At 41.6% G+C, this 12,267-nt stretch overlaps 1 protein-coding gene across 4 annotated transcripts in view; it reads left to right on the top strand.

Moving 5' to 3' along the window:
* The window catches only part of CACNA2D1 (calcium voltage-gated channel auxiliary subunit alpha2delta 1), a 385,544-nt gene that overhangs the window by 363,198 nt on the left and 10,079 nt on the right, over window positions 1-12,267 (top strand). For 2 of the 4 annotated variants that reach the window (XM_077935727.1, XM_077935729.1), the window contains 3 exons: window positions 898-1,009; window positions 2,723-2,806; window positions 4,243-4,331. In XM_077935727.1, the coding sequence (XP_077791853.1) occupies window positions 898-1,009; window positions 2,723-2,806; window positions 4,243-4,331 (285 nt within the window). The remainder of the gene's footprint in view (window positions 1-897; window positions 1,010-2,722; window positions 2,807-4,242; window positions 4,332-12,267) is intronic. The other 2 variants (XM_077935728.1, XM_077935730.1) reach the window with 1 other exon arrangement.

The following is a 12,267-nucleotide window of genomic DNA, read 5'->3' on the forward strand; positions in this document are numbered from 1 at the left end:
CTGAGTTATTCATGTGAAACTGTCAGTTATGAAGTAGATATAGATACAGATGATATAAATATAGATGTGTATGAATGCATTTACTTAAATTTTTTTTAACCTACCATTCATCCTTATGGCTAACAGGACGGTGTACAAAAGGCATAACTATCAGTTATGAAGTAGATATAGATACAGATGATATAAATATAGATGTGTATGAATGCATTTACTTAATTTTTTTTAACCTACCATTCATCCTTATGGCTAACAGGACGGTGTACAAAAGGCATAGCCAGCAAATCTTACCAAAATAAAACACCAAAACTTCCCACATGCACACGGGTAATCAAATAAAGCACATTTTAAAACAACAGAAACAACAGAGCAGTTAACAGAACAACACTTTAAATGCTCAAAATGCTTCAACAAATAAACAGGTTTTAACCTTGCACTGAAAAGATTGTAATATTGGTGCCAGTATCATTCACTGTGGGGTGAATATTCCACAGCTGTGGTGTCACCACAGAAAAGGGTCTCTCCCTTATTTCCACGTAATGTGTCTCTCTTAGTAAAGACACTCAAAGATGAGTTTACCTTGCTGCATTTATATATACTTCAATAGCAATGGGCATCATGTTTTACAGTCCATATTGCATATTGCTTGGAAATAGAAAATTTGATTTTGTTGAGCAGAAGACAGGTTCTGGATATATAATATATATTATATATCTTATCACTGCCCAACTGAGGTGGGGAGATCTTTGCACAAAATCAGGTTATTTGTAGCTTATGGTGCAAAAGTTGCATTAAGCCTTTGGAGTTTACCTGGTTGTCAAAAGTACTTATAGAAAATTGCCTGCAAGTTCCTTTCCCCCAGCATTAAACATTTGTTCTGTGCTTCATTTCTGTTTGCAGACTTTTTCACGCAGAGAAGATTTCCAATACAAATTTAGTATTCATAATGAGTGACACCAAACATATGTGCCGTCACTGTGATACAAGGCCACTGATGCAAGCAGAGAAGCCTGATATCCTTTGAAGTTTAAGTTTACACTGAATTTGTGTTTGCTCAACACCACCACACATTTCTGTAGAACCCCCAGTATCTGATTCTTAGCTGCTCCTAAAACTTGAACGAGTTAGTGTATACACACACACACACACACACACACACATCTGGACTGGAAACTGTTTCTGTGAATTGTAGATCAACACAGGCATGTATCTCTTCCATTTCTCAGCTAATGTGAGATACCCACTCCACGCTAGCACCCTGCTTGCATGATCTTAATATATAACACAAACACAATATTGTTGGAATCAAAAACCCTTAAGAGGATGATTGACACACTTAAAGGAGGGAATTCAACATACCACTAAGAATATTGCTGCTGCAGCACAAGCATTTCTCCTTCCTTGATTTTCCCTCTCCTCCCCCTGTGCATTGTTCTGGGACTTCTCCTGACGCACACAAACATCCAGGCCAATTTGTTGGGCACACAGAAGGAAAGCCCCATTGCGCTAGCAGAAGTTCTTCTGCTAGCTTCTGTTAGCAGGCCTTATTAGTTTATTGTTGCCTAAAATTTCCATGTTTTATTGTACAGTACGTGATATGCTGCTTTGCCATACATTAATGGCCATGGTCTTCCCTGCCATGAAAACAGTAAAGATGTTCTAAATCTCACATATTGTGCTCACTCCTCCAAACACCCACACTTTGCCTTGATATTTCAGCCCCAATCCTCTCCATCTTCAAGTTAGGACCACACAAATTCCCTTTCAAGTTACCATTTTCTCCCACCTACTTTGGACTTAAATTTATATGCTGCCTGTGGTATGAAAAGTTACAGGATCTCATCAGGAAAATATAGGACATGCAGCAACTGGAAACGAAGCAGTATGTCTGCCACAGCTACTACAGGCACAAACAGTACTGAAATCAGAATCACATGTAGCTGCTCTGATATAATCATGAATGCACAATAAAAGGGGCACCTGGAGGGATAAATCCAGGCTTCTAATATTTATTTGATGTCTAGCCAATCCAGGGGCTTCATAATTTCTGCCAAACTCAGGGGTTGAACACGCCATTTTCCCCTGCTGTGCTTGAATGGCCTCTGGTGTCTATACACAGAGGCAAATAGCCAACAGGTGAACCCTGAAACAGGGTCTCTTCCAGCTCGAATTGATGAACCCAAATTCTCCAGGTTCAGCCTCCTTCAAATAGGCTGAACTGAATTGGCTGCCATTAATGAAGGAGAAGCATCATTTCCTGCTGGGGGTTGTGGGACTTTAACACAACATTTGTAGCTAAGGAGAGGCCTGGAATGGTATCTGGTGTGTTGTTAAGAGCCACACACTCTCTGGTATGCCCTCCACAAAACCATTTTCACTAGGGAAGGGGGAGGACTGGCAGGGAAGGCAGAATGGTAGCTAAATAGGGCTTTCCAAGGGTTCACACCCAAAATCCTTCATAGTTTCTCAAGCATTCAACTGGCACACTTGAAAAACACAGTTTATTGAGGGGTCTCACACATCTCTAGTCTACACACACAGTCCATAGAACCTCACTAGGCAAGGCTCCCAGTTCAAACCCTGCAATTCCTCACTCTCTTTGTGTTTTCTAGTTTGTCGTTGTCGTCTTCTTCTTCTTCTTCTTCTTCTTCTTCTTCTTCTTCTTCTTCTTCTTCTTCTAGCAAATGTGAGCATTCCATTATCCATGTTCCTTAACTGACATTCAGATGAGGGGCCAAACCCCTGTGAAATGGTTCAGCAACCCAGATACAGAAAAGGGCCCGATGTCTGCTTTGATGATGATATTGACGTAAGTTTGCTTTTCTAAGAAATGGAGGAAATGCCTTCCCTGCACTAGAGAAAAAAAAAAGTTTTTTTAAAATGATAAGTTTGCACCTTGAAATGCCCATTGATGTTAACCTATCTTCCATTAAATTGACTGTTGACTCTGAATCATAGTCACTCTATTTCAAATGTTCCCATGATTAACATAAAATTAACAGCTGCTTTTTTTCTGCGTTGCCTTTGCTGCAATTGCTGTGCTTTCACACATGATTCTTTTAAAGAGGGAGGTAGGGCAATATTTGCTACCATTCTGTGCATCATGGTAACTGCTTGGCAATCTTGTCATCAGAACCTTTGAAAAAAATGCCTAGAAAACTCTGTGGCTTTTCTTCTTGTCCTGAAGATGCAGTGTAGTTGCCTGGTCCCAGTCTTCCCTGTGAATAGTAGATCTAGTGGATCAAAAGTAAGGGGGTGGGAACCTGTGGCCTTCCAGATGTTTCAGTCCCAGCCAGGTCAGAGATGATGGAAGTCCAACAACTTGGGGGGGCGGGGTTCACAGGTTCATAGCCCCTGATCTAGATTAATTGGATTAATTGTAAGGGGTGCCATATTGTGGTTCCATGGACAGTGAGGTGGTTGAGGAGCGAGCAGGTAGTGAGTAATGAGACATGTGTTGGATTGAAATTAGACCACAACTTCATTTGGCATTGGCATTGGGCGTGTAGCCAATGATCAACCAACGCACTTGCCGGTTGATTGACAGCTGTGGTTGACCATCGTTAGCGGTCCTCCATGGTGTGAACTGCTTTTGGTGTGCCCTGTAGCCCATCAGCCCTTGACTTGGGCTTCTGGATAGGAAGCACCACCCTCCAAGATTCCTTAAGGGAACCCCCCCTTTCCTCCCATTCCTGCTAATGATCCAACCCAGTGCCTCTTCTGCCACTAGAGTTGGTGATCCTGGTAGAAATTATTCCTGTACCAAAATTTGAGAGTCCCAGATCTAGACTATACTATACATATTTTTTTAAAGAACACGAACACAAATGGGTATTTTTTGTTGTAAAGTGTTTGCCACATTGAGAACATTGGAGCACCCAATTTTAACAGTAAGAAAACATTCGTGTGCTGGAGATAGTTGGCGGCAATATTGGGAGAAACAACTATTAGCCCATCTCCGTGCTCTTGATCCTGGATCTGTTGTGTGTGAAAGTACAAGGAGTCTTGCTCACTAGCTTGTTGTGCTATTATCTGTGTTAACTGTGTCTTCTGTAGTTGTATTAGTGTAATATTTTACTTAAGTTTACTTTGCAATCCTCACTGTGAAATTCTTTGCTCTTGGGTGAATGCTTTCACATTAACTCTGCTAACTGCCAGCAAACTGCATGAAATCTCATCTTGTATGTGTTTCTTTCTGTGTTTTCTTTCCTTTCCTCTACTTGCTATTTTGCCCGTTATTAATAGGATCAGCCTATATGCACAACGAGTCGTGCCTCTGCCATGATGTCCGCTCCTATCTCCATTTTTCTGCAAGTTTTCATGTGGTGTGGATGGTCAGTTACTTTCTCTAATTTTGTGTTTCATTTTGTTTTTCAAAGTTTAGCATTTTTGTTAGTGTATCACAGAAACATGTATTAATTGGGTGCCTTGGGGTGGTGGTGGGGAAAATAACTTGGAGCAAATGGCTTTATTTATTTATTGGGCTTGTTCAGGAGCTATTTTCCCCTGATTGGGAGCACACCCTCCTTTCCTGAATGGGAGAGTGTGATTATTTGAAAAGGGTTTAATCTTCTGGGTAGTAATTCAGGTAATTTAGACATTCCCTTCTCTCTGTGGCAAGTAGAGAGACTGCACTCCCAAGGATAATCGGGGAAGACAGATACAGTTCTAAAGAGGCCCATTAGGTCATGGACCACAAGATAAACAGCCATAGTAATTTGGTGTGTTAACTTTGGAAGTGAATCCTATTGTTTCAGAACATGCTTAGAATCACAACCTGAAGACAGAAATGCATTGCATATTGTTCTTTCCTGGTCCAGCACTGTAGCAGACTGCTAACTTTAAGGCTTCGCAGCCCACCCTTGCTGCTCCTAAGGAGTGGTCTGTGATAGAGCACACCAGGTTCAGTCCCTAGCAAGTTTCAAGATATAAGAGACCTCTCATTCTCTGAGTCTCAGGACTTCTGGTGGCCAGTTAGGACAGATGGAATTTGCCCAGAGGGACCACCACAACTGCTCCTGGCAATCCTTTGTTACTTATTTTGTATCCATGATAAGAAATCTGAAAAAGTTTGAATCTCTAAATTGGAGTCATGCCGACATTCTTAGTTGTTGGGAGGGTTGTGAGACCAACAAAATAGAGACTATTCATGTTTTGTTCTTGTTCCCATTAAGAGGTACGACTTCACAATACCGGCACTAGACTTTCTTTCTGAGCCTAACAAAGGAGACAAGCAAACAAAAATAGTATATTAAATATAATATTTAAATATAGTGAGCTAAAATTAAAAAGCTGTTGCTGCCTAAGAGTACATGCATTTTTAACACTTCCTTTCAATAAGGGGATTGTGGCATTTTCACAATCATACAGCTGGACTACACATTACAAAGCGAATACAATATTTTCAACATTGAACTTGCTTTGTAATATTAAGCTGTTCTTTCCTGGTGAACCATACTTTCCTGTGATTTTCCCTCAGTTGGGATCTGAGGCTAGAAGAAGTGAAGCAAAAGAGAAATTTGTCTGAGGGGCACACCTCTGAGGGGTTAATCAGTTAAGCATTTGGAGTTAAGCACCCCTTCCCTTCTGCTGGTTCCATCTGTCTTCAGAGTCAATGGAGTGCACTTCTGGGGGTAAAGTCAAACTGCTGTGTTAGCATCACTCAAGTTACTTCCCCAGGGCAGTGGACGTAGAAGTCCTAGGCTGCCTAGATGACAAGGCCCACTCTCAGCCTCACTGATGTGGTCCAAAGGAAAGCACCAGCTTGGCTGCAGGAGTTGCCCATACATGGTGCTATCCAACTGTCTTAGGGTTTACTCCTGAGCCTTTTCTTCTCCAGATGATTTCCTGCCAGGCAGCAAAGGTTTAGGACTAGAATTTTTCTTCTCCTAGATGGGCTACCTAGCCTGGTTGACGAACCCCGTATGGGGAACCCCTTCCCCCCTAAATGCCCCTTTACATTTATGTCATCTGACAAATGGTTGAGAAACATGTGCTTTCCCATATACCATGTCATTCCACCCTGAAAACCCTCAGTCCTTATTTGTGCATAGTGCTGAGGACAGGATCCTAGTTGCTGGAAATTGTATGTTTTATAGACAAGGTTAAACCTTCTTTTAACTGGCTGGATCTAGACACATCAAAGAAGTGTTTCAGTTTAAAGCACTAAATTTAAACAGGGAAAACAGATAGAGAAAAACGGGACTCCACACTGCCATCTTTACCAGTCTAGCTGAGTCCATATTTTCAGGCAATTTTACCTGCTGCAAAACACATCCTTCAAATAGGGCAAACTCTACAACCCTATGGCCTCAGGAGGAGTGGGGTGCTGCCACCCCCACCCCCCGCCTTAGAAATAAGTGAGTGGCCTCATTCATTCACTTATCAAGTAGATGTTCATTTAATCTAGTGAAGTAACAGGTGTGCCTCTCCTTCCACCCAAGCCTAGTGCATCATGTGAACTATGTGCTTCACATGGAGTCTTCTATGTGCAAAAGCCGGCACACTTTGCTCCTCAAAAATTGAAGGGAATCATTGGTTGAATCAGGACTGTTTGCATGCATGCCTTCGTATGGTGAATCTCTCCCACACGTGTGGTTCTAGTATGTGGTGAAAGCAGTGCGTCCTGCCCCATGGGATTTTGATCATCACCTGGTAAGCGCATGACCTGGCTAACTTCCAGCCATTGTTACCATGGGCTGAGGTGGTCCTGGTCATGCTAACTCAGGCTGCAGAGCTCAGCATATGCTGGCTTTTTTATGTACCACCACAACTGCTCCTAAAGCTACTCTAATAGGAGCTCATCTCTGCTTGTGATACTGGCATTCTTATGGCCATCTCAGTGCATTTGAGTCACAGCTAGAAGTTGTCACAGATTAACAAACTCTTTTCTTATTTATTTAATTTATGGGAAGCTCTAACAAAAACCAGATTCCCCAGGAAAGGATTCCCCTGGGAAGCTCAAACTAAAAACAGATACTTAATTTTATTAGGTATATTTGCTTTTTTTAACTGTTGGTTTTGATAACTTTACATTATCTACTTGTATAAAGGTTGTATCTGCTGTTGATTTTATCAGTATTTTTATCGGCATTTTCTTGTAAACTGCTTAGAGGTGGTTGGTTTCTGATTAAGCAGTATATGAATCTTCTTAGTTAAAGAAAGAAAGGCTGCTCAGGGTTCCTAGGCAGTCCTGCTTCCCAGCCACTCGCCAGAACCCGACCAACTTGGTTTCAGCATAATTTGCTGCACCATGTGGCATCTGAAGATGCCTTGAGCAACCAGGACGTTGCATACAAAGGCATAGCTTGTGATATTGCAGATCTATATACTAATTATACTGGTATGTAATAATGCATATTTTTCTATATAATATACCACTATATAATATATAATACAGAATATTGTATATATGCCCTGTAATGGATATTTGATTACAAGCACTGTATGCCAGCTGAACTGGGGTGAAGATGGATGAAACATAAACATGGCTCACATAAAACTTTTTAGCTGCTGTGCAAACTGTTTCCAGCAAATGAAGTGTTTTCTGGTCATCTGTCTGAATCTTCCTATGTAGTTCAGTGAGGCATTTTGCATTTTTAGCACACTGTTTGAATCTTCAGTTCTTAATTCTTCACCTTTATTGGTTTAAAAAGGAAACTGCTCCAGGAAATGAGTGGAGCAGGTTTTCTCTTAGGAAGGTCGGGGTTGCTGGGCAATCACTGCATCTGCTCTAGGATTGCAGGACTCCAGTTTTCAGAGGTCAAGCTTGGAGAAGGAAGGTACATTTGGACTCAAAGTAGTGAGGGTATTTCCAGAGCAGCCCTACTGCTCTTACATCAATCCTTACCCTTAACTTATCTTCCCAGAGTCCCACTAGAGGGAGACATCATCCTGGCCATCTCTTAACATTGAATAGAGAAAAATCATAAAAGTGGGAATGGGTTTCTGTTTGTGTTGTGCATGTAGGTACACACACACACACACACACACACACACACCTTAAGAACAGTTGCTAGGCTTGATATCTGATGTCTATCTCTAGAGATGCACTGTTTCTTCAAGATATTGGGGGTGGGAGACAAATTAGTTTCTGGCATTTGTTTACCTTCTGTTGTGCACAGCTTGCTTGATAACTTTTTGAAAATTAACTTCGTATTCTAAATAGACTCATAAACACTCTTTATTCTACGGGCATGAAACAAAAAGACCACCTGTGCCCCAGTGGCTTCAAGTTACAAAAAAATGATATTCCGACCAAACATCAGGAAAAACTTTCCGACAGTGAGAGCCTATTTGACAGTGGAATCTCTCAGGAGGTTGTGGAGGTTTTTAAGCAGAGTTTGGATGGCCACCTGTCATGGACATGGATTCCTGCATTGCAGGGGGTTGGACTAGATGACATTTGGGGTCACTTTCAACTCCACAATTCTATGATTCTATGAAAACTATCCCACCCCATTCTTTATCCAGAAGCCACCTGCCCCAATCTTCTACCAAGGATAAGGAGACCCTTCTGAATGGGGTTGAGATGAGGAAGGGAAGGATGGCCCCAAATGTCACCTTCTGTGGGCAGGTTTTCACTGATCCTCATTTTCTCCTCTACGCTGTCATTTACAATCCACTCCATTCCACAAGGTCTCCAGAACCTGAGAAGAGACTGTGGGGGCTTCAGCGGGAGCTGTTTGGGGAAATTTTCACCCTGTGCAACCCCTTCCACAGGCATTTATTTTGCTCTGGGAAGGCGCTCTGGCGAATGTGAAAGGGATGTGTGGGGCGAAGATGCTTTGCACTGCCCCTCCCTGGTGATCCTCAAAGGGATGTGGCAGGGCCCTGAATTCTGGAGGAGCCTGACCCCTTCCTTGAAAATATGGGGGGTTGCCCCCTGCCCCCCCGATGGTGCCCCTGTGCAACAGTGTGGGACAATCACTACAGGGGGGTTGTTTTACTAGGTGAGTGCAATTTGAAAATGGGTCCTGCTATATTTATCCTACATGTTTCATATGGGAGTATAGGCCCGGCCTTTTCTTGAGGTCAGTGAAGTCATCCCAGAGAAGCCTTGAATATTTAATTCCTTTCAAGACCTCACTGAAACCTACAGAATGCACCACCGGCCATTTTTATTCCTTCAGACATTACCTTGAATTGCTGCTCTCCCTCGATTGCACCCAAGCTGTCTCCCGTTAATGCCTGCAACTTCTGCAACATAGTTGTGCTGAGGGATGTACATCACCTACTACACTCCCTCCCAGTTTGGGTTGTGCGTAACTAGTACCATGCATAACCATACCATCGTGCCGCTGCAAGTAATGCATGAAGCGGGTGTTAGAGGAAGAGAAACCATCCTCTCCTTGGTGGAAAGTGCCCTGCTCTGCCCAGCCTGCCTCAAGCATGGCTTGTACTTAAAGCAACACAATCCGTTTTGAACAGGAGAGCACAACTATCCCTTCCTCATAATCATTTGTCAGTGTATCATTGACTGAGAAGCACTCAGGAGGGGAAATGAATCAGGAGATATACTAAACCACAGTGATCATTCACAAGAAATGTGTATTTCCCAGTTCTGCTTTGATTTCTTGGGCAGGATCCCAACCTGCGGATGGCACAACAGTGATAGGTTTCTTGGAGTGGAAGGCGGAACTGGCAGTCTCCTGACTAGGGGAGACCTGATGCAGCTGGTGACAATTTTGAAACTTGCAGCAGAGGAAGAATGGCAACCTGCAAAACAAACTTTTAATTTAAAACTTCTCCATTAATTTTGATTTTAAAAAATGTGTTGGCAGAGATGTACTTACCAAGGGCTTTAACGGGTGTTTGGCATGTCTTAGTGCAACATCACCCTCTCAAAACAATGAACCAAAGTTTAAATGGACGGAAAAGCCATGTTTTGTGAAAACTAAACAGCTCCCAATAACAAATTGTGTAAACAAGTGTTATCTCTGAATGCTTCAAAACTTATTGTAATGAATATTGCAAAAGACCAACAGCTAAACATGGCTGCTAAATCTCCAGCCTCCTTCTCAATGCCCAGACCTGCTCCTAGCAGAGCAGGCTCCAGAATGCCATAAGCTCAGGTGGAGCTCGAAGCTGCCTGATGCAGTGAGGAGGAGGAGGAGGAGGAGCACAAACACACAAGTAGAAGGCCCAGAGAAAGCACATTGTTGCTTTTAAGTTTACTCTTCCTACTTAATTAATTCTTTTTCATTTCCTAATGGGAGGGGGGCAGTGCTGACAAAAGCCTGACTAATTTCTTTTCTGAAATTAGCCCTGGGTTCGGGAGCAACAAAAGGCTATAATGGGTATTAAATGATCCTGCAAAGCTACAATAACATATTGAGTCAGAGGCTTACATGTGATCTCTTTTGGATGTGCATTTTAATACTAATTTTTTTAATGAGGTCAAAGATTCTCTGGACATCCCAGAAGTGCTACTAAGTTCCTTGCCAACGTTATGAGTTATTTGCACTTTCTGAAGGCAAATCTATAAGGGTTTTTTGGCTTCCTCTTGCTTGAGTCACTCACTATTAAGTTCCACAGAACCTTTCCGCAGAATTTATATGTGCACTAAGTACAAATGCAGAATAGCCTCCTAGCAGAAATACTGGGCAAACTTCATCTCTAGACACATGTACATTTCAAGCAAATAAAAACCCATTGCAGAGAAATTTGCATTAGGAAAGACACAAGCTGAAAGAGCTAAGCCACATTTTTAGATTATCAGCAAATAGTATGCCTGCTTCCATGAAGTAATCATGTGAGCAACACAGATGTAGCAAGGAACTATGTGGATCATCCTCTGCCAATGTGAAAGAAGATAAGTGCCACAAGATACACCACAAGATGGTCCCAGTGCATTCCTCCAGCTTAAGAGATCCAGTTCTCCCTGAGGGTAACCCAGTGTAGTGATGTTTCTCTCCAAAGCCCCATCCCATGCCTGGTTTAGAGATATTAGGAATATTAGACAGAGAGACAGCAAACCCAGTTTAGTGTTCTTTCTGTGTCTCTGGAGGCATACTGAATATTTCAGGACTGTAAATGTTTTTCATTTGGTAGGACACTACGCTACACTCACTCACACACCTGGAAAGATTTATCCTTTAATTTTAAATTGCAAACACTGACCAAGTTCAAACACTTCAAGGAGCTGAGATGCTCGCACTCTTCTGACATACTGTTTGCCTTCAGATAAATATTTTTGAAGAGATTCCTATGAATTCATACATCTGAGAGCTGTTCTGTTAGATTCAGACATCCCCATATATTTCCTTCTTTTAAAAAAAAATCCACGTGAATAACCAGTTCTGAAACAGCATTTTCCATGCAGATGATTCCACAGTAGTCATTCCAAAAATACTTCAGTGCAGAGTAGAAGTTACAGTAGAAACTGGTTCTTCAGACATATTTCATTCCTTATCTTGTTGGAAGTTTCCTTGCCCATGTCTCTTAATTCTTTATTTCATTCTAATCTTGGCTGGGCCATTTCGACCCTTTGTATAAATCTTCAGATGCTTTGAAAATCAAACATTCATACGCATACATATCATTTTCAGTGAAAGGGAGCTTTCAAAATTCTTTTAATAAATTCACTTGTTATCTAGAAAAACTTTAACAAATAAATTGGCAAAAGATCTTAAGAATTTTGAATGATAACATTTATGGTAGATATTATTTTTAAAAATATACAAATAAAAAATGGAACGAGAAAAATAGCATTACTCACATAGGCATGTTTCCAAAGGTGTTTGCATCAGGCAGGATCCTGCTGCCATATCCCATAGTCTTTTAAAAAGTTCTACAGTCCTAAGGAGAGCAGCTTTTGCAGGGAGGACATGGGGGAACTGCAGTGGGTGGGCATGATCATCAAAAAGGAAAGTGTGCATGAAAGAAAGTGTGTTCTGCTCAGGCAGAAATACATTTGGAGGCATGCCATAATAGGTAATGCTGAGTTAAAGCAGCAGCAGCAGCAGCAGCAACAGATTTCATTTATTCAAATTATTTTAAATCAGCTGTAAAGTGCCTTGCTGTATGTTCTTTTCATGCACAACTCCATCCCAAAAAATTATAAAAGGAGACCAAGTTTCAGAAAAACAACTGGATGAGCATAGCTTCCCATCCCACAACCATCTGGAACATGTTAACGTATTCATTAAAGCAGTCTGCAACACTTTTCTCAACCACTCAAGCCATTTTTCCAAAATTTTGCCAGTAAAGATTCTGGCTGTCAACTAACAGAGTAAGTTTTAGTTCACTGAACAAGCTTACTAATGGATT

The sequence above is a fragment of the Podarcis muralis genome, chromosome 10 (assembly GCF_964188315.1).
Source record: "Podarcis muralis chromosome 10, rPodMur119.hap1.1, whole genome shotgun sequence".
NCBI lineage: Eukaryota > Metazoa > Chordata > Lepidosauria > Squamata > Lacertidae > Podarcis > Podarcis muralis.